This window comes from Varanus komodoensis, unplaced genomic scaffold (assembly GCF_004798865.1).
Source record: "Varanus komodoensis strain SLA01 unplaced genomic scaffold, ASM479886v1 scaffold54, whole genome shotgun sequence".
NCBI classification, from domain to species: Eukaryota; Metazoa; Chordata; class Lepidosauria; order Squamata; family Varanidae; genus Varanus; species Varanus komodoensis.
Genome location: NW_025336142.1, coordinates 384,857 through 405,555, shown reverse-complemented (window position 1 = coordinate 405,555; position 20,699 = coordinate 384,857). Strand labels below are relative to the sequence as shown.

Genomic DNA, 20,699 nt, shown 5'->3' with positions numbered 1-20,699 from the left:
GGGTACTGTGCTATCCAGTCTATATGCCAAAAATATAATCTCATAAAGGAAGTCCTTTTTATTAGACTAGAGATGTACGTTTTCTGGACATCTGGAAGCTACATGGGCGAAGGGGGTTCTTTATTCTCTCTGCAAAAGTTCTCAGCTTCAGTGTGTTTCCCACTCCCTATGAAACGACTTGATCTGATGTACCTCTTATCAGTTGGCATTTTGGGATGCTCCAGGTCATGGGTCCATCTCCCCACAGGCGAGTGGAATCACTGTACCTAGACAGGTGAAGGTGTGCTCAACGGGCTGTTATGCAATGGGATGTTTCTTTAAAAAGACATCTTGGAAGCTCTGGTCTATGTAACTCACTGCTCACCACCAGTTTGACAGCTCCTATTAAACCGTCCCATTATAATTAATACATTCTTATAATTCAATTGTGTAGATTTCCTTCTGATTGGGCACCGAACACGAATGTAAAATGTGTTACTTGATTTGCTAATAAAACATAATATGAATTTGAGCTTAATTTTGAACTCAATAATTTTCTGAGCAAAGCAGGTTATATATATATATATTTTTGTTCTGAAAGCACCCACTTAACTTTTGATTTGGAAAGAGTGCTTAAAAGTATTGCATATTTTATATGCAATCCCGCCCCCTGAGATCTGCGGGAGAGGCCCTTCTCCGGGAACCCTCCATGAAGGAAATTAGGAGGGTGAGTACTCGGAGGAGGGCTTTCTCTGCGGTGGCGCACAATCTATGGAATGCGCTCCCCAGAGAGGTCCGCCTGGCGCCGTTGTTGTTTTTCGGCGCCAGGCGAAGACCTTTTTATTCAAACGTCATTTTAACTGTTAATAGTATTTATTTTTTTTTATTCTTTGGCCAGGGCGACTTATTTTATATTGTTAATTTATTTTTTACTGTTAATTTATATTATTTTAATTGATTTATGCTGTGAGCCGCCCCGAAGCTTTGGTGAATGGGGCGGCATAGAAATTTTCTAAATAAATAAATAAATAAATAAATATTTTTCAGCCCTCCCCTACCCTGCCATGGTTTCAAAATGTCTGGAAACATTTTCCCCCTCTGAACATATGCATTACTGAACTTAATCTATGCTCTGGGATTCCAATTTGGCAAGGTAAAGGAAGCCTGTTTGCTTAAAAATATGGCACACTAAAAATATATTGTACTCCTAAACACTTAATGGAACCAGGATCTGTTTGAAACATTTGCAGAAGCCCCATAGAATCAAAACAAAAGGATGTATTGCAAGGAACACGTGTTTATTTTTTTATGGCTAAACAGCTTCAGCCAATATAGTGGAATGCAAGTGTAAAACATAAAATAAGTTAAATTCAAAATGCATCATACTGAGCCAGTCTGAAAATAAAGTGCAATGTGCATTCCAATCTAAGAAGTACACCAGGGTTGCGTGATTTCCTTTGTGCTTATCAGTAATTTGTGTTGAAAGACTGAAAATTATTTGTTAAGCTATTTGTTAATATGTAAATTAACAATGCACTATCTCAGAGAGGAAAATGCTCCAAGATATTATGACTTCTAATTTTTCCCTATTCAGTGATACTAAAATTTAAGCATGCTTTCAACAGCATCTCGTTGGATGATTAAAATCACCAATACTTGCACTTGACTTCACACATGTACCAGTTAAATCTAGAGTTGCAACAAGCAGACCTAGCCGTAATAAATTCAACAAAGCTGTAATAAATTCAGGCTGGAATAAAACAACATTAACACGAAGAAGCCAAATGCCTAGAAAACACCCAAAACTTTATTTCGCAGCACATCAAGCCACGGTTTAGACCACAGTCAAGAACAGGTTTTGTCCAGCTTATTATATGCACCCAAACATCTTGTTCTTAAATAATCAAAAAGTTTAAAAGGTGGGGTAAGCTATACTTTTATTGACTCATGTTTTATGCAACAACATAACCTTAGGCAGATACAAAGATTTTACATACGAGGAAACACGCACAAAACCGCCAGCTTTTCATTTTTATGTTTAAATACACATTGACATTGTACTACTCATGATGGTACAATCTCTTTCCAAATGGAATAAAACTCCATTCCGGAAAAAGTAACGCATAGTGGTCGTTATAATCCCCACCGTCCACATGAAATTTCTTGACTACTCTGGTGCCAGCCAGCCTGGTCCCGAGACTCGGTGCTAGTGGACTCATCAGCAGGGATGCGGCGCTCCAGACTATCTGTGGCACGGATCCCGGCCCTCGAGATCAGTCTCCAGGAGGAGGCCGAGCCAGCTTCCCGGGATGGCATGTCCTTGCCCGGGTCTGAGTCCTCCTTCCCTCGACCAGGGCTTTAGCTCTCCCCTCCACTTCCAAGCACTCTAGGGGATGATGTTAGGAAACTGCATTTTTCATATTCCTGTTCAGGGGTTTGCATGCATGGGCACAGAGTCTTTCTGGAGATGCTTCTAAGGGGTTTGAGGGAGCTTTCCCCTGAATGATAGGCCATGGAGTGCAAGAGGCTTTCCCCAAGTAACGCCAGCATAATTCACTGTCTGTCCATACAAGGCCACCGCAGTGCAACTGAGCTTTTCCTCCTTACACATGTCCAAGTTTTAGGGTTTATAACCTGGCGCTTTCCAGTCACAATCCCTACTGCATAATCCCCGGGGGAGCAGGGAAGGGGGCAATACATGTGCCCAAGCCACAAGAAGAGTACGCAGAGTTAGAACACACGGCTTAAAAGCCGAGATCATCACTCCTTCCAGTCCCTCAAAGGTCTCCGGAACACAGAGCGCATGTGCTGACTTTGCACGCCCATGCCCAAGCCGTCCTGAGCGAGAAACCAGGCTTGTGTCAGGCGGTCAATTTCAAAGTGCTGGACCAGCCCAACTGCAAAGTCAGGAGAAATCCGCTCCTCCAGACCCTCTCGGATGGCATCAGTCGATCAAAACTTAAGCATAAAAATAGTTAGCAGTCAGCCGCCAGTGTCCTTTCTGCATCACAGAAATAGATACAGGAAAGTCAGGTAACATGAATGCTTCTTCTTTGGACTCAAGTCAGTCCATAATACTACGGTTAATAGAATTTGCAACAAAAATTAACCTGGATTTTACAAAAATCAGCTTCTCACAATTAAGCATCACTGATCTCAGAGTAACTTCCTTCCTGGGATATGGACCTGAAAATGCCCTTGGCATTACTGGAAGTTTAAGGGGAAGCCCGTATCAAAGCTCGGCTACCCAGCCTGTGTTGACGTCCCAGATACTGTTACATAATAGGGAACACACAGCAGAAAGAATCAAACAAAAATGAGAACTAAACATTGAGTGATGACTTTTATCAGATTTTACCAATCCTGCAGCAAGTAAAGCAATGAAAAGGTTTACATGATGTTTCCACTTTACTGGGTGGGGTCACACTCAAAATAAAATTTAAGCGATTGGAAACATCCATTACATTATGAGCAGCATTCAGGTACAGAGAAAAAATGGTTTCCAGAGTGTCAAATTAACAAGATAAATCAAGTGTCGGTTTTCCTTTCCAGAAATTCAACATGTGATTTAGATGCCAGTTCAGAGCTACATTTTGAAACCTTTGCAGATTCAATTCTTCCATGCTTTAATTCCATAAATGCAGTTGACTTTGCCAAAGGGCAATTCTCAGCCTAAAAGGGCAACCTTCAGGGAAGCCGCTGGTAATGAACACATTGCTGCTGAAGGAAATACCAACCTTAGGCAGAGGGCCACGGGCTGACAAGGCTCAGAAGCCTCCCAAAGCCCGTCCCTCGGCCGCCCCCCGCCTGCAGATTCCCACGGGCCGCCTTCCAGGTGGAAAGTGGAGGATGGTAAGATGCAGCAGGTACTCGGTGGCCTTTAACATGGCAGACGCGTTTCTAGGAGGCTCGAGCGGCTGCGGAAACGGGTGGAGACCATCGTGATGGCGAGGACCGCGGCCAAGCGAGAAATTGATGTGCGCCTTTCGAAACACCTGTGCTGCGTGCCCTCTTCTTGCTTGCCCACTGATACAGGTTGATACGTCTCATGTTGAGAAACTGTCCAAGCACCAGGACTGCGGGGCTAAAGAGCATCTCTGGATACAACATAGCTCTGTGTATTATGCCAAATAATGACAGCGGTTTCAGAAGTGGTCTGGATAAGTTGCTTTAAAAACTTAATTGATATAAAAATGAGATGGGATTATAGAAATCTTTTTACGTCTCTTTACCAGCAGTTCTGTTGCACAGATGCTTACCACTTTGCCAAGCACGGGAATTCCTAATTTGTGACATGATCTTTAACGAAAGTGTACCAAATCTGTACAGTCCACCAATCGGTGCACTCAGTTCCACAAGGAGGAATATCCTTGAAAGACCGAAGCGATTCTTTCTTTGTGGAATGATACTTGCCTGCGTTTGATCACATAAATCTCTTTCTGCATCTCCAAATAAATATTTTTAATCTTGATTTACCAATCGATCACTGATATTTCTCATCTCACAAACAAGAATTCAGGACTGGAATCAGATGAAAACTAATTCTTCACTTCTGCAGCTTCCTTCTCAGCCTTTTCTTTAATCTTCTCTTTTTCTTCTAGCATTTCTTCCTTTTGCAGCAGTGACATGATTTCTGCTACTTGGTTAGTAGAAATATCAATATCTTCTTTATCGATCAGTTCCACCACCTGTGCAAAGGTAAAAAGCACGTTATGTGCATAAAAAAGCTACCTAACTGCACTTGCTTGGTTCACTCATTTTCTGCATCCTGCAGCAGAGCGGCAGTATCCAGGGCGGCTGTGCTGTGGTGCTCGGGGCACTGTGTGGGGGACAGGCGGGCTGGCTGGCGTGCTGAGGGAAGGCGCAGGGGGCGGCCAGCCGCTCTGGCCAGCGGAGGCTCGCCGACCCTCCCCAAGGAGAAGCGCACTGGGGCAGGCATCATGCCCAGCTGGCTGCCCACCATGCCAGGCAAGCACGTAGTGGGAGCAACGAGAGAGAGAGAGGATGAGAGGGAGAGGGAGAGGGAGGGAGGCGGAGGAAGCAGAGCGACCGGGGCAGCAAGAGCCAGATGCGGGGCGGGGGGGCTGTCGGCATCCCGGCCAAGGCTCTCCGAGCCTGGAGTCAGCACAGATGAGCACGAGCAGAACACCCGTGCTGCACCCCAGCGGCCAAATCCGGGGCTTCCTGCTGGAGCAAGGCCTGATCCACCCGCCGTGGTGCAGCTGGCGTGCCCCAAGCCCGGAGCCCGGGGCTGAGGGGGAGCTCAGCCGGCCGCCAGGGCACCGCAGCGCAGGAGCGAGCACCCACTTTACCCCACGGCACCGTGACTGAAGCGGTGAAAAGATGCCCCAACTGCTTCCCTCAAAGCCAGGCAGGCAAGAACCCAGAGGCAGCACAATGCGGCAGGGCGAGCAGGGCGGAGCTCAGTGTTGGGGGCACGGCCTCCAAGCGGAGAGGCCCACGGCTGCCCAGAGCAGGCTCAGAGGCCCACTGGGCCCGGGGACGAAAGCCGCCCGGCTTCACCGCTGCCCCCGAGCCCATCTCACGATGCCCCGGGGAAACGTTTCCTCAGCCGTGTCCTCTTGGAATCCAAGCTGCTTCTGATACATGCGGCACCAAGGACAAGCCGCTACCCCAATATAAAGAGAATGGCCAACTGATGGTCAAATGTCTGTTCACAAAATCCCGCACGTATCGAAACACGAATGCTTGAAGTAACAGGCGTGAGAAGGTGCACGTTGGCAAAAGCACGGAGCAAAGCCGGCCCCCTCGGCCCTGCAGCCCGGCTCACCTGCACCAGGTCGTCTATATCGATTTTCCCATCCTTATTTTCATCCAGGGCTTCGGCCAGCCGGTTCAGCTTGCTTTCGGGGATCTTCTGGATCTGCTTCATCGCACTGATAAGCTCGCTGATGCTGACGAGACTCTCCCTGAATGGGAAGCACAGCCTGCGTACGGCAATCGGGCACCACAGAGGGCGGCGACCCGCGCAGCCGCCCCGCCCTGCAGCCGTGAGACTGCGCGAGCCACGGCACCGGGCGCCCCCTTCTCCCCACCACCACCAGGCACTGAAAGAGAAGCCGAGGCGGGACAGAGCAGGCCCTTCCGCAGGGTCCGCATGCTCAGAAAGAGGGGGATACAACCCGAACTTCCGGACTCGCTCTCAGGGACTAGGAAAGCACACGGACCGGACCGAACCACGGAGCACGAGATCTCGCCTGCCCGGGGCTGGGCCGCTCTGGAGACTGGCTCTGACGGCGGCTGCTCTCGCCTCGCCCGCTCCGCAACGCCTCCAACGTTTTTACTCGCTGACCAAACAGGCAGGTGGAGGGCAGCTACAAACACGGGGGCCGTTCAGCTCAGAAAAAGGCGAGCGAGGGGAGGCAGGGTGGAGGGTGTGAAACAACGGATGGGGTGGAGAAAGCGGGAGAGAAACGTCTCCCTCCCCCAGGAGACTTGGCCCTGGGGTCACCCCATGGGGCTGGCTGGCGGGAAGTTGAGGGCAGACGGAAGGAAGCGCTTCTCAGCTGCCACAGGGAGTGGGGAGGCCGCCGCCGGAACGGCTTTCAAAGGGGACTGGGCAGGTTCCCCGGGGAGGATGCCGCCCGTGGCTACTAGCCTTGCTGGCCACGTGCTCCCGCTTCACCAGAGAGAGCCTGCCTGGGCCCCCGGGGGCTGAGAAGGTGAGCAGGTTCCTCAGATGGAGGTCTTGCCCCCGACCTCATTGCTAGAGGGACCCCCTGGGCGCCGGGGATGCACTGCACGGGCCTCCGCTCTGCTCCAGCAGGGCTGCCCTCAGGTTCTTATACGAGTGTAGAGCGACAGTGTGAAAATGTTTGCTGCTCGCCGTTGGCGACTGGCCGGCATTTTCACCAAGGGCAGGGAGAGGGCTCTGCTCCGCACTTCTGGACTGGCCTGGTGCTGCGGAAGAACCGTGCGGACGCAAACCCAGGCTCCCCGCTGACCCTCTGGCTGGAGGGACTTGCCCTCCCGGCAGCACAGCACATTGCCACACTGCAGCAGAACCGTCCTGCAGCCCTCCCCCTCCAGCTCCCAGGCCAGCAGGAAATGGACAGCACAGGCAAAGTGGATTTTGATGGTCCATCGCTCCTCAAGAGCAGGATACAAATTAAAACTGAAAAGGAGGGCTGCGACTAGAAAAACTGTGGTTGAAAAGAGATGTTTGCGCATAAGCCCCAGGTGCCTGAAAGTTAGAAGCGAGGATTAAATATGCTTGAGTCTGGAGTGCCCATTCAGCTCAAGGAATTGCGCGTTTCACTCACTCAATCCCTTCCATTTGTCTACGCAGAAAACAAGCCCCCAAAGGAAGCCCCATGCCGCTCTGCCCCGAGGTCAGGCTGCTCGTGCCCGGCCTGGAAAGGACGTGCCCCGTCCTCCGCTGCCCAGCAAGGAACGCCCCTTACCAGGGGCTGCCTGCCCTCCAGAGAAGTCGCTGGCAGGCTGGCTCATCGAGGACCGGCTGTGCAGCCAGGGAGGAATGCTGACCCGCTTCCATCGCATACACGTTGGGCAGATACAGACATTAACTCTACAACCACCTGCGGGAGACTCCCTGCACGCTGAAGCTCCCCTCCCCTCCCCGAGCATTCCCATGGACAGACGCTCCCCATCCACGGCACGGGCACTTACCCGATGGGGGGGCTCTCGTCACGGTGCAGCTGCCCGTCCACCACCTTCTGGTCCGCCTCCAGCTCCCCAAGCAGCCTGTCGATCTGCCCGATCATGCGGTTCACCCGCTTGGTCAGCCTCTTGCTCGCTTTAGATTCTTCAACTATTTCTTCCTCTCCAGCCTTGGACAACTCCTTGATCTCCTGCACATCCTGAGGACCGGGAAGACGGGGATGAGCACCGGCCAGAGCCGGCACTCGTCTCACTGGCTCGGCCAACGCTCGCCCCTTCCTACCTCACTGTACTCTTGCATGTCGTCCTTCAGCTCCTCCAGCTCCTCCTTCTCCTTGGCCAGTGATTTCTTCTGTTCCTTTAATTTAGTGCAAGCGTCGCTCAGCAAATCAATCTCTTCTTTGGTTATTTCTTCGCCCTAAAGCAAAGGGAAAGGAATAGTAGTTACAGGAAGTGAGAATCCCTTCCAGAAAGCAGAGGTTGTTATTCATAGTTTCATCATAGTTCCACAAGAAACCCAAAACATGCCAATAATCGAAGACATGCATAGACAAATGGTGTTACTCTTCGACGCAAGACTTCCCCGCATTCGCTGGAGAGCAGGGGCACGGACATCACAAACCCACGAGAATCGCCTCCGCCCTGAGCCAGATCCGGAAGGGTGGATCGGGAACAGGAAGGCAGTCTCCCAGCAGGCCTGGGCATCGTTCCACGCCCACTACCCAAACTGCAACACATCAGCTATGCCCTGCTTGAGCCCCTTCCCCCCGGCCCCCTTCTGCAGTGCACCCGCTCTTGCTGCTCGTCTGCAACGACCCACGCAGGGCTGACAAGCGATCTGGCCTCTGGGCAGGCCCGGGCATGATACACCCCGTTTTCTGGTCCTGCCATGCTCTTACAAGACTCCACATGCCGTTTCTGTCTGCCACATATTGCCTATCCCACCCAATTTCATGCCTTCTGCAAACCTGACAAGCATTTACTCTCAGTCTTCTTGCAAGTTATTAACAAAAAATATTGAAGAAAGCAGGCACAGGACCAAACTATAGCATCCCACGTGGTATCTCCCTCTGTTTATTTGATTAAGTGACATAAATATTGTAGGAGTGCTTCTGGCTGTCATCTTCCTCTGTATATTTCAAGCAACATTGTCCTGCGGTCTCTAAAGGTATTGTTTTAAAAGAAGCAGAAGGTATTTGCTTTCTGAACTATTAGAAATTGCAATCTTATCACAACTCCTGAGGCAAAGAAATGTTATTGCTGGGTTTGGAGCATCGCTTGGACAAGTGTCAGCAACGGATCAGCTGGGCACACCGCAGAAGTCTGAGAATTCACAGGGAGGGCAGTCGCCTGCTTTACACACAGCCTGCCCGCCTGCCTGCCTGCCCGCCTGCCATCTGGGCCTTAAAGCTTCCATTCCCGGAGACAGAGAAACGGGACGTGTTCCTGACCTTAATGCATAAGCACCACTGCCATGTTTCAAACTTTGCAGCATGAAAACAAGAACAACTAATAAATACACGTCAGGACTGCCAGCTCTTGCCTGCGCACACTGCGCATTCCTGAGCGCTGAGTACGCCACTGGTAGCCAACCTTCCCTTGTCGAGTGTGCCATGAGCCACGCACTGAGCTGCCACCAGCGCTCCGCCAGTGCCGCCCCCACGCGCCCGCCCCTCCTGCTCGGGAGCCCCCCCGGCTTCCCCGCCCATACCCGGAGTTGGCCACCCACGAAGTACGAGACACAAAAAGCTCAAGAAAGGGCAAAGGCCACTGCGGCAACTGCAACCACTGCAGCAGCAAAAAGCTACAGCCGGCACCACCGTGCTGCTAAAGGCAAACTGAGAGCGCACTGCAAAAAGCCACAGAGCTAACAGGTCTACCTAAAACACAGTTCACATGTTCAAACAAAATCTCACAGCTAGTACAGCCTGGATCGTGCATTCAGAAGCAGTGTGACTTCGGCTACTGTGGAAACAGGCGCACGAGCCAGAGGGGCCAGGCCATGTGCTCCCAAGGAGCAGAACAGAGCACCGACGCGAGTGCCCAGCCCTGCCTCCCCGCTCGCCTTCTGTGGGGACGGGGCCTTCCACACAGAAGGACACGGTCCACGTGTCTGCTGGGCTTCTCAGGACGCAGTAGCAGCACATCCTGTCTCCAAACACAGAGGCTTCCTTCTGATTACCTCGCCGCAACCAGGTGCCATCCAGGGGTTTTGGACTTCAGTGCCCAGCACTGCAGAGCACTGGCTATGCTGGCTGGGGATGATGGGAGCTGAAACCTAGAACCTCTGGAAAGAATGCAGGTGGAGGATGCAGCTGCAGAAAGATGGAAAGCAGGATGCAGTTCGAGCAACAGCATGTGGCCTTCCCTTCAACTTGCACAAGGGATCAAACGCCCGAACTGCATCGGGGTATGACTTTTCTCTTTAGAGATATATGGGAAATAATGAATGCTGCTTTTACCATAGAAATGGGCAATTTACTTTTTCTCTTAACTGGTATGAAATGTCAAAAGGAATTTTTAAAAAGTCTCACTTCATTTTAAGGATTTTGAGACTTTGACCACTTCCTTGACCAGTTTCAGCCAGGAAATTTGATCTTTCCACACTCACTGGCCAGTCATCTGCACAAAATATATGCCTGGGTCGTTACAACTACAGACGGTCTCCGAACCCAGAGGTTTCAGTCAAGCTAACAGCTCGTTCTCACATGCACATTTCAAGCAGCTGCCCACCAGTCACCTTAATGCCCTCTAGCACTGGAGCGGTGTCCTTCAGCGTCTCTGAATGCAGGGCCAGATCCACCTTCGCCAGCTCTCGCTCAGCGTCGACCGCCACCTGGCTTTTCTCTAGAGGAGCCGCCGAAGCGCCAATTTCCAGTGTCGATTCCACCTCCTTCTGCAACAAGGTAACAGTAGCACACGAAGCTCGGTCGTTCCATGCCCTTTCCACTGGGCCCTTTGCTGCATTTCTGGAACACCACGCATGCCCACGGGAATGCCGAGGGGTGGCCTTGCTGGATGGGGGGGGGGGTGCCAGCATTTTCCCATCCTCTGGCTGGCCCTTCCACCATCACTGAAAATGCGCACTGAAAATGCGGAAGCACTTTCTCTAGGAGGGGAGCAGCGGCCAAGACTCCAAACGGCCGTTCAGTCATTCCAAAAGGGTAAGCTTCCCATTCCCCAATCTTCTTTTTAAATGGTTTACACACCAATTTTAATTTGAGTACGGCTTAAGTTTCAACACATTGCACTGGTGTAATATCATGCATTCGCTGGCAGAACTTGCCTGGTTGGAAGAAGGCCCTCACAGGCATTCTAGGAAGTGAGGGCCACCGAAGGCCTTGCTGACCACCAGCGTGGCATGCAACCTCTGCCACCCAGAGGAATCTGGAGGCGGGTAAGCCCATTTCCAGTGAGAATTGGGCAAACGCCAGCGCACGCGGGCACCCCTTGACGCTGCCTACCCTCTCAGCAACCTGAAGCGTCTCCTTGGCCCTCTCGGCGGCTTCTGAAAGCCTTTCAAGCTCCTTCTCCTGGTTTTCTTTCCTAATCGCTTCTTCTTCCTGGAGAGTTGCTTCCAGTCGGGCTTTATTGTCAACTTTTCCTCCTTCCACTTCTGCAGCTTTCACTTGAGCTTCTTTGGCCTAAGAAGAAATTTCCATCAATTTCCAGGATTTATGCTACAAGAATGGTAATAAAAATTATAGCAGTGGATCAGCTTGTCTGCTTCTGCACTCTAGAGCATTTCTAGCTTGTTGAACACAAAAGCCACAGGGCAGCTGTTCTAAAAAGAAAAGAAAACCAATTTAGGATAACAAGTACACTGTGAAACAGTGAAGCAGAGGCTCGTGAGAAAGCCTGACTGCATCAAGCTGGCCTTGTGTGCACGACAGAGACCTACTGCCAGCTTTCATCTCCCTCTTTGCACGCCATGCTCAAGACCCCTTCCACAGAGTGGGTATCTTTTTACATGCCAGTGGACATGCTCTCTCTCCCTGCTTCTGCTACCTCACTATCCCATGGCTTATGAAGAGCAATTCATGCACAAAAGCTCATGTAAAAAACAGAATCGAGTTATTAAATTGCCTGAAAGTGCTATTCCTCTTTCTGCTGATTTAAACATTCAGTTTCTGCTCCGGTCGGTGGACTAAATTGGGTCTCAGGCATTGCTCATTATGCAAAAGTGCTGCTTTTGTTTTTCAGTTAGCCCAATTCTGTGCCTGATCAGCCAAGGGCTAACCATGCGGAGTCTTTCTTGATATGGAAATAGAGGCAGAGAAAAAGCTCAGTTGCTCAATTTCTGTCTTCCAGGTGCCGAGGGCAATGCCAAAGATGTTGGCGTTTCTCTGCATGGGAGGGCAGATGGCCGATCATTCAACTCACACGAGCCCTTCTCATTCGGGTTCATTCGGGGGTTGGGAAATACAGTGTCTCAGGGAAACGGAGCGTTCCCAGCAGGCTGCCACGTGCACCGGCCAGCATCACTGAAAAGCCCAGAGGGGAAAAGGTGAGATTTCAAGGTGTCCTCATCGAATTTAGCGAGACATACCACACTTTCAGGGAGTATCTGCAGGGTTGTTTTAAGCTGGTCAGCTGGAGAAAGCGTGTCTGGAAGGTACATGGCTCTGGATAAAATGAGAAGCGACGTCGGGATTTCCTGATTCAGGTGCAAGTCTAGCCACTGCAAAGAAAAGATCGAGCCAGGTGTAAGAATGGGGCCGCTTCCACACTGAGGAGCGCCGTGTCGCCACAGACCTGGCGCCGGCAGGACACAGCGGGCTCCTCAGCAACTGCACAATTCATCTGTGGCTTCACAGCAGGAGAGGGGTGAAGGGAGTTCTCAGAAGACAACCCAAAATAAGAGAAGCCTTGGTCTCAAGGCACCACAAGACTCTGTCATCCCCCCGCCACCGCCCCCAGAAGAGACTTTCTGGCCAGCAATGAGCAGACATGTTGCATATTTATTTAAACAACATCTGAGCTGCCTTTCCAGACCAGCACCTTTTTTACCCTTTCCTAAAACTTTAGGTACTTGGGAAGGCAGAAAAATGCAAGCCACCCCCTTTACAGGAACTGTCAGGTGAGGGGGTTTTTGATGGCCACATTGAGATGCATGCAAACTCGACTCGCCCCACCAAAAAGGGACATCTGAAAAGAAGCTGTCCGGACTCCATGCTCCATGAACAGGCTGCCTCACCCTTTTCTGAGCACCTGATGTCTCGGGAAAAGGTGGAAAAGGTGCGGGGCACTGACAACAGGCAGGTCCAGCCAAAAAGCTACCTGACAGTCCCTTTCAGGAGCGGCCAAGTGTTGAGTTTTTGCTTTTGGACAGCTGTGAAGGAGCACAATGTTCGAAAGCCTCAGCAGCCCCCTGCACGGTGTTGTGGGGGTGATGTTCCTGGCTGGTGGCTGCAGCGCTTTGGCCGCAGACACTTCCGGGACACTGCCCGGCACCTTCCAGGGCTTCCCAGTCTGGGCTGTGGGCTTGGAGCAAGCCCCTCGCCCCTTTCCTGAAGAGCCATAGGCCAGTAACAACTGACGCCCGAGCAGCCCAAGCCACGTGTGCCCAAGAAAGAAAAACGGGGAAAGGGACAGCACCCCAGCGGATGAAAAAGACTCACAGGGGCGGGGGAGACAAGAGCTATCCTCCCCGCATCACCCGTACCTGCTTGAGCTGCTCCCTCAAGCGTTCTTCGGTGACGCCCAGCGCTCTCATCCCCCGGGCGCGGCAGGCTGCCTGCAGCTCTTTCACCGTCAGGCTGTCCACATTTTCCTCGGCTATTAGCTGGACATGACACAACAGCGATATTTATAGCAAAGAGACAGCACCTCAGCCTAAGAATACTGTAATTCTACAAATCTTATGAAGACTCTTCCAGCACCAAATCTGAGCTTAGAGAAACAGTTTGTATATCATCAAAGCACTGTCAACACACGCTGGACTTTAAAAGAGTTTTCCTTAACTTGGAAGTCACCGAAATGCGAACGGCACTATTTGTGATCCCACTAGTCAAGCATCCATCCAAAGAAGTTTGCACTTTAAAAAAAGTCAGCTGGGAAGGCACTCTCTTTCTCGTGCTCTCTCTTGGACTGGGGTTGAAAAAAGCAGAATGAGGCCTCATCCGAAAAGCAGGAGGCCTCATTCGACCCCTTTCGGGGCTCTTCTGAAATTGTGCTAGTTCCACAGGCACGCTCCAAACCCAAAGCACGAGTCCGCAGCCGTTTTCTTTTCTAGAGGGGCATCCTTGGAAATGACAATTCCAGAAGCTTTGCACTTCACTCTGAAGTGTTCCAATGGGGTTTGGTTTTTATTTTGTTTTCATTAAGAATGTCACGGGGGCAGAATGCCAGAAGGGAGAGCCACACAGTGGAGATCCCAGGACTGAAGCACTGCTGGGGCTTAATCTTGTGGGAAAATAATGGAGCGGGGGGAGAAAAGCACATGCATCTACAAAAGTAAGAATGACAAAGAGTAGACAGGAAAAGAATGGTGCACCTCACTCTTTGTTCCTGCCTTTCCTTCTAATCTCAAGGTAGCTAAAAGCATAAGACTCTCAAAATTAGATTCTGGGGTCATCCAATTAAGTTAATTAACAACAGATTCAGAACTGGCAAAAGGAACGGACTTCTTCAAACAATGCAGCTTGCCGAATCCGCTGCCACAGACTATACAATAGGCTACCAGCCTTAAGAAATTCAGTTTTGAGCAATAGACTGCTGATAACCAGATACAACAGCTGAGAGCCATGTCTTCCTTGTGAGCTCTGCGCAGTTTGCCATATAAAGCTAGACTACATTGTCTGACCCCAAAGTGTACCTTCCCATGCCCAACCACAGCTTTCAACATGGCACCTTTAACATCTTCCTCGTTTTCTCACCAGGTTCTTTGATGCCTGCAAAACTCCGATGAAGCGGACAGAGGGGTCCAAGTAAGGACAGCTAACTGAGTTCTATTCTACGGTTTCTATTTGTTTCACAATCGATCTGTTGGCGCCCTTGGAAGACAGCGCAGTCTATTCTACGACAGAAGCTGCCCAAATGAATGGAATTCCTCATCCCACGGAGCAAGTCCTTAAAATAATAATTAAAGAGGCCAACAGAAGCAATTGAAAAATTTGTAACAAGACGGCGTCTTACTTTATCATCTGCTTTGATAGATCGCAACCTCATTATCAGCTGGAAGCGAAGGAAGTTGTTTGTGCCAATTGACTGAAGTTCTAGTAGTTTGCAAAGAGCAACCAGCTGTGGTCTGGTGAGATTATCAAGCGTTAGTTCATCTTCAAACAGTTTAGAGAACTGCAAAATTTCTTCATTGCTTGGTCTTTCACCGGTTTCACGGATCTGAAAGCAGAAAATGCAGAATGCTTTTCACCATGTTTACTTAAAAAATAAGAAATACTAATACATGGGGATAATCCCGCATTTATGATGCCACATTTGTGTATCCTGCGAACAGGTACAAAAGCACAACAGTTTTTAGCTTTTAAAAAAACAACAACAAATAGGAGCACTGCAGTATTCAAAAATGCCAAGAGAGGTGTGAAAGCTGCAGGACAAAAGGTTTCAATGTTCTAAGCCAGCATGTCTGAGACAAAAATGCAAACAGAATTTTCAGTACATAATTACAAGAGGAAATCATTCAGCTAGATTTGGGCACTACTACTATGATTGTGACAGCCAGGTCTATTTGAATTTTCCTATCAAATACAGAGCCAGGTGCAAGATTTTTAAGACAATGGCTGATTAAAGTTAATAAGCTGAAGCTGCATCCAGAAACATACCCCTGGACATGGTTGGTGATCTGCAAGATTTTAATGCAAACTAGTTTAGGCTGCATTGCCTAATTTATAACCGTGTGGCTGTTAGGACCCTTCCAGTCCTAAATGGCTTGAAACCATGCCAGGTCACAGGGGGAGATCTTTTGCTTTTATTTAATGCTTTTAGTGGTCTAGTTTTGCATCAGCTTTTATACAGTATGAATATATTACAACTGTTAGTACCTTTGGGCACCCATTGCAGAAACGCACTGCATAACTTAAATAACAAAGTAATACATGAATGGATTAAATATTTTACCTTTTGAAAGAAGGCTGAAAAGTCTTTAGTAGCATTTCCTTTGGCTGCTTTATTTTTTAAGGCTATCTCTTCAATTGTATCTTGAAGAAATTTAGCCACTTCCAGCTTCACTCTTAATTCCTTTTTCAGTCTCTCTTCCTGTAAAGAATATACCTATATTAATTAATAGAAACCACCCCTGAATATGCCGAAAATGAATTTTCTTCTAAATTCCTTTCTCTCATTAAACATAAAGAGGGACAGAGTGAAGCAATATTTCCACTTCAAAAACCAGCACTGCTGTGTGGAACTAAACTGTTAATCCAGGGTGTAGTTACCTTCTTAGATTTTGTCTCAAACGTTGAAGGAAGCATACCAGGGAACAGCTTTAAGGCTACAGGCAGCAGGAATTCCATGAACGGAACCACCACAAAGACTAGGAAGGGGACCAGCCGAAAGAGATCTGCACATATCCGAAGGAACTAAAAACAAGCACATATTAGTCACTGGTGAGCACCTTGGGATGGTCGAAGCTGATAAGGAGCCAGTTCTCCACACTGTCGTGCCACCATCCAAAGCAGGGAGATGCGGCTCACACAGGGAAGCCGGCCGGCCTCCGCACCCCAAAGCAGGCCGGACTCGCCCTGCCTTGTCCTGCAGCTTCACTCCTAGGTGCAGGTTCGGTCTGTTGCGGGAAGATGGACCCTGTGCTGCTGCCATGCTTGGTCATGGCATCCTGGCTGTTTGTTTACTTACTCCAGGATCTGGCGGCCAAAAGTGCTATTTTTAAAGCTTTGCCCGCATGCTGGGAGGCCTTTATCCTCTGTGCTAGTGATGCTGAAATGTGCCTCGGACATCGGCTGGTACTGCTGAGGGACACACGGCAGTATGGCCACGGCAGGAGGCCCCGGCACAGAGGGGAGCAGGCTCGCGAAAGGACTGCTTAGGCACCGGGCACTTGCTCTGCCTTCTGTTTTCCCCCAGTGGATGATCCCAGGTCACCTCGGCAGCCTGCCGTTGCGGAGCACCAGCTCAGCCCAGAATGCAGTCTCTGCCCTCCAGATCTTAACGGTGGCCGAGGTGGCCAACCAGGCCTGCATTGTGTACCCAGGTCCGATTCTCCCAGACGGGCCCTTCCGGACACCGCGTGAGCTGGGGATAGGCATGCCATGGTCCATTCAGAACTGCAACCTATACTGGGCATCCAGAGCAAACAGGAGGTGGTGGCCGCAGCCCATTAATCTTCTGGGCAAAGCTGGCAGAGGTCTTGGGCTGGGTGCTGAAGACGCCCGGGGGGCTCTTCTGCTGGCCTCCAGTCACGCTGGAAGGCAGGCCTGAGGTGGCTCAGCACTTCGCAGTGACGGGGGTCTTCACGGAGCCATCCCAGCACCCCGTTTGTGCCACCACGGAGCACAGCACGTTTTGAGTTGATCTGCTCAACCGAACAGGGGCAGTGCCCGAGAGGGGGAGAGCTGCCCTCCGTCCCAGTCATGTCATGAGCTCTGGACGCAGGCTGTCAGGCCCTAAGAGCTCCAGACCTACAGGTCCTAACAAGCCTTGCACAGGAGCGCCAGCCCTTCGACTGGGGCCAAGAAACCAGGCAGCAGCTCAGCAGTGGCCGCACCTCGCTGCCCCACCCAGACTGCTGCTACGCCTCCTGCCTGCCTTCAAGGGAAGCCCCAGGGGCGAGTACCGCCAGAGCCCGTTTGGGAAGCGTTTTGCTGCTGGCGGAGGCTTTAGCTCTTCAGTCTTTACTCGGGGTTTATTTTGCTTGATTCTTACACATTTCAGAACGGCTAGCATGCAGATCGTGGAATCACGGAATAGCGGAGTTGGAAGGGGTCAGAGGACTATCAAGCCCGGCCCCTGCTCAGTGCAGGACTCGACACCCTCCGATGGCTGTCCAGCTGCATCTTCAGTGTTTCTACCGAGAGGGAGCCCACGGCCTCTCGGGGTCACTGGTCCCATTGGAGAACCATGCTAACAGTCAAGAACGCCTTCCTGAAGTTCAGCCAGAACCTGGCTTTCTGTAACTTGGGCTATTATTCCACGCCCTGCAGTCTGAATTGATGAAGAGATGTTACCCTTCCTGTTTGCGACGGTCCCTCAGGCACTCGCTGCTATCATATCTCTGCCGTCCTCTCTTCTATAGGCTAAACATACTTGGGCATTAGGAACTATTTTGGCCAGTCTGTCAGAACTTGTAGCAACTGCTAACAAAACATCCTAATACAATCACAAAAGTTCCTGTGTGGCACATGTTTTGTACAAAGTTGCAGACACTTGCCAAACTTCAACCAGCGTTGTATTTTATTGTGTTGATTATTGCTGCACAGCACCCAAAGAACGCCGGCTATTGGGTAGCATAGAGATCAAACAAAAGAAACAGCTTCTTGCTTCGTACCTTTTTAATATAATCAGCCAAATGAGGTAATAATTGCAAATGAGCTACTGCAATTTTGCGAGCTTGACAAACTGACCAAAATAGCTTCCTGCTGGAGAAAAGCTGGGAGGTGTAGAGTTTCTGTCTGCACTGCACCCTGAAGCCACAAGGCTACAGCTGCTTGCCTGAACATAGCAGAACTTGCTCAGGAGAACTTCCACCTGTGTAAGACTGTTTTCTCAGAGAATCTATACCACTAAGAGCACATGGCTCAGTGCCACCAGACACTCAAAGGGTTCTCTATAGGCCAGGGAAAAGTCTTGCTTTGCGCATTATGTTATTTCATTAAATGCCCATGTCAGCTACCTTGCATGGCTACGCAATTTTCCATACATGGTGGCATACATATTTTGTAGTTTTACACTCCAGCATTATGTAGGACCAATTATTCTAACCAACAATGCTTAAAATGCGACTCTATCTGCACAGTTTCAATAACTGCATATCCAGTACTACTGTTTAGAAAAAGCTATCTAAGGTTCCCTAGGAATCGCTGAGATATCACCCAAGTCCCTAAAAATGCCTCAGTACCTGTCTTCTTTCTCGCCGGGACAAGGTGTTGCCATGAAGAATCCGCCAGAGCATCCGCGCAGCAATTTTTGTATCAATCCACAACAAACGAAAGCCATGATAGTAGTGCTTCAATTCGTCGACAATCCTCTGCCCAAGTGACTTTTTAGCAATGCTTTCTTCTGTCGCTGGACTATACACAGGGCCTCCTTCTTCTAACTTCTTATTTTTATCCTTGAGGGACTTCAGTGATTTTTCTACCATGGAATCATCATACCTGGGTTGTGAAGAGTGCCACTTCCGGATTGAAACATAATGTGGACCCAAATTACCTCTATTAGGACACAGGGACTGCAAGTCAACTGATCTCAATGCCGTAAAGTCTCTTTTGTCTGATCCTTCACTCCAACTATAAGCGTCTCTCGCAGCGTAAATATAAACGGAGGAGGTACTAGTGCAATATTGGAAACGAACAGGCCTGTAAAAAAAAAGTGATATTCTTGTAATTACAGTACTTTACAATTAATCCCATTTCTCTGCACAATTATTCTGTGAAGTGACATAATAACTTGATTTTTATCTTGCATGTTTTAATATTCTTCCTTGACTTTTTAACTGCCCAGAAAGCCTTGGCTATTGGGTGGTATAAAAATCAAAGAAATAAGTAAATAAACAATAACTTCAAATCAAGATCACCTAGAACAGTGGTGATGGGACCTATGGCATGTGTGCCCCTGCGGCCACACAGCGCTCTCTCTGGCGGCACGTGGGCCAAGTCGCCGCAGCATCACCCCAGCAACCGAGCGTCGGATAACAGCGCACATGGGGCCATGCGCATGCTCGGAAAGGAGTGCTGGTGCCAGGTGATGACATCACGAGCCGCGACTCATTAGCCGCAACTTGTCCGAGCTTCACATGGCCGGTCAGTGTGCTGCCAAGGATATATATATATATATATATAATTGCTTGGACTGGCTGTGAATTTTAATACATTCATTTTTATTAAGACAAGATTTTGGAGAGGTAGTGGTGCTACAAACATGCTTACTTACGCAGGGTTTATGAGGCCTGGGAATGTGCAATTCAAACATGCATGGTTTTCCCAGTGACCTAGAAGTTAAAAAGAAAAGTCAGTTTATAGATCAGTTAGGATAAATCACGGTGTAATTCACCTTTACATGTACAGCAGCCCACCAAGCTGGCTGGGTTCACAAGCTGCGCCACCACTGCAGGAGCAAACAATGCGATGCTCTGAGTCAGCTGCAAGAAACCCCCACGGAGCCCACCATGTGCTTTAGGCTGCAGCTCTCACGGCTGCTTCTTGGCAGGGAACAAATCCAACAGACGGAGTTTATTTATTTATTTTTCGATTTATATCCTGCCTTTTTCCTATAAAGGGCTCAAGGCAGCTTACATCTCCTCCTCCATCATATCCCCACAACAACCACCCTGTGAGGTAGGTTGGGCTGAGAGTCTGTGGCTGGCCCAGTCACCCAGTGGGCTCCATGGCCGAGCGGGGACTCCAGTCCCACGCTCTGAACCACGACACCACACTGGAGGTGACCCTCTGGCCTGTTTCCTCTTCCCAGGATACAACGCCGACTCTCTGTAAGCCTCCAAAGCCTACGCTTTACATTCAAGAAAAGATGAGCAATGAAACGCCCGGCCCGGCCCGGCCGGAGGGGGTGCGCGGCCCCATCCGCAACCTGTGCTCCCAGGGGCTGCACGAAGGGGGAGGCGGCCGGGGCTCGGAAGCGAGGGAGCCGCTCGTTCCCGCTCGCAAACCACTCACGGCACGGCCCATCCTTAACGTGCGAGGCGCAGCGTGCCCGGCCGGGTGCAGCGGGGGACCCTGCGCCGTCCAGGGGAGCTGGCCCGGCAGGCGGCAGAGGGCACAGGGCGGCCCTGCACGGGCGCCCGAGGAAACGCCCCGGCTCTGCGCGCACCGGGGGGGCGCACCCCACCTCGCTCTGGGCGCCCGCCGCCGGCGCCCGGCGGGATCGCCCCGGAAGGAAGGGCCGCGGCGCCCGGCGCTCCCGAGGCACGCGCACGCGCCGCCGCCCGCCCGCCC

The 20,699-nt window shown here is 50.3% G+C and overlaps 1 protein-coding gene across 2 annotated transcripts; it reads right to left on the bottom strand.

The window, feature by feature from the left end:
• Positions 1–1,764: 1,764 nt before the first annotated feature.
• On the bottom strand, positions 1,765–19,817 carry LETM1 (leucine zipper and EF-hand containing transmembrane protein 1). Of its 2 annotated transcripts, none has more exons than XM_044448267.1 (13): positions 19,681–19,817; positions 18,650–19,106; positions 16,014–16,157; positions 15,697–15,834; positions 14,758–14,961; positions 13,286–13,405; positions 12,170–12,301; positions 11,085–11,264; positions 10,361–10,513; positions 7,904–8,038; positions 7,630–7,820; positions 5,771–5,909; positions 1,765–4,667 (listed from the first exon to the last, which is right to left on the bottom strand). In XM_044448267.1, the coding sequence occupies exons 2-13, from the start codon at positions 18,890–18,892 to the stop codon at positions 4,518–4,520; spliced, it is 1,929 nt and encodes a 642-aa protein (XP_044304202.1). In that variant the 5' UTR covers positions 18,893–19,106; positions 19,681–19,817; the 3' UTR covers positions 1,765–4,517. The 2 variants fall into 2 exon arrangements, with proteins under 2 accessions (XP_044304202.1, XP_044304201.1); XM_044448266.1 differs by having other exon boundaries at positions 10,361–10,516; positions 19,681–19,815.
• Between the last annotated feature and the right edge of the window lie 882 nt (positions 19,818–20,699).

What these genes read in the sequence shown, in the direction of transcription:
- LETM1 (XM_044448266.1), bottom strand. Translation starts at nt 18,892, where the DNA reads ATGGTAGAAAAATCACTGAAGTCCCTCAAGGATAAAAATAAGAAGTTA. An exon ending in TTTCAGCCTTCTTTCAAAAG is followed by an intron (nt 14,962 to 15,696) that starts GTAAAATATTTA and finishes TTCTGCTTTCAG; the next exon opens with ATCCGTGAAACCGGTGAAAG. An exon ending in ACATGCAAGAGTACAGTGAG is followed by an intron (nt 7,821 to 7,903) that starts GTAGGAAGGGGC and finishes CCCGGTCCTCAG; the next exon opens with GATGTGCAGGAGATCAAGGA.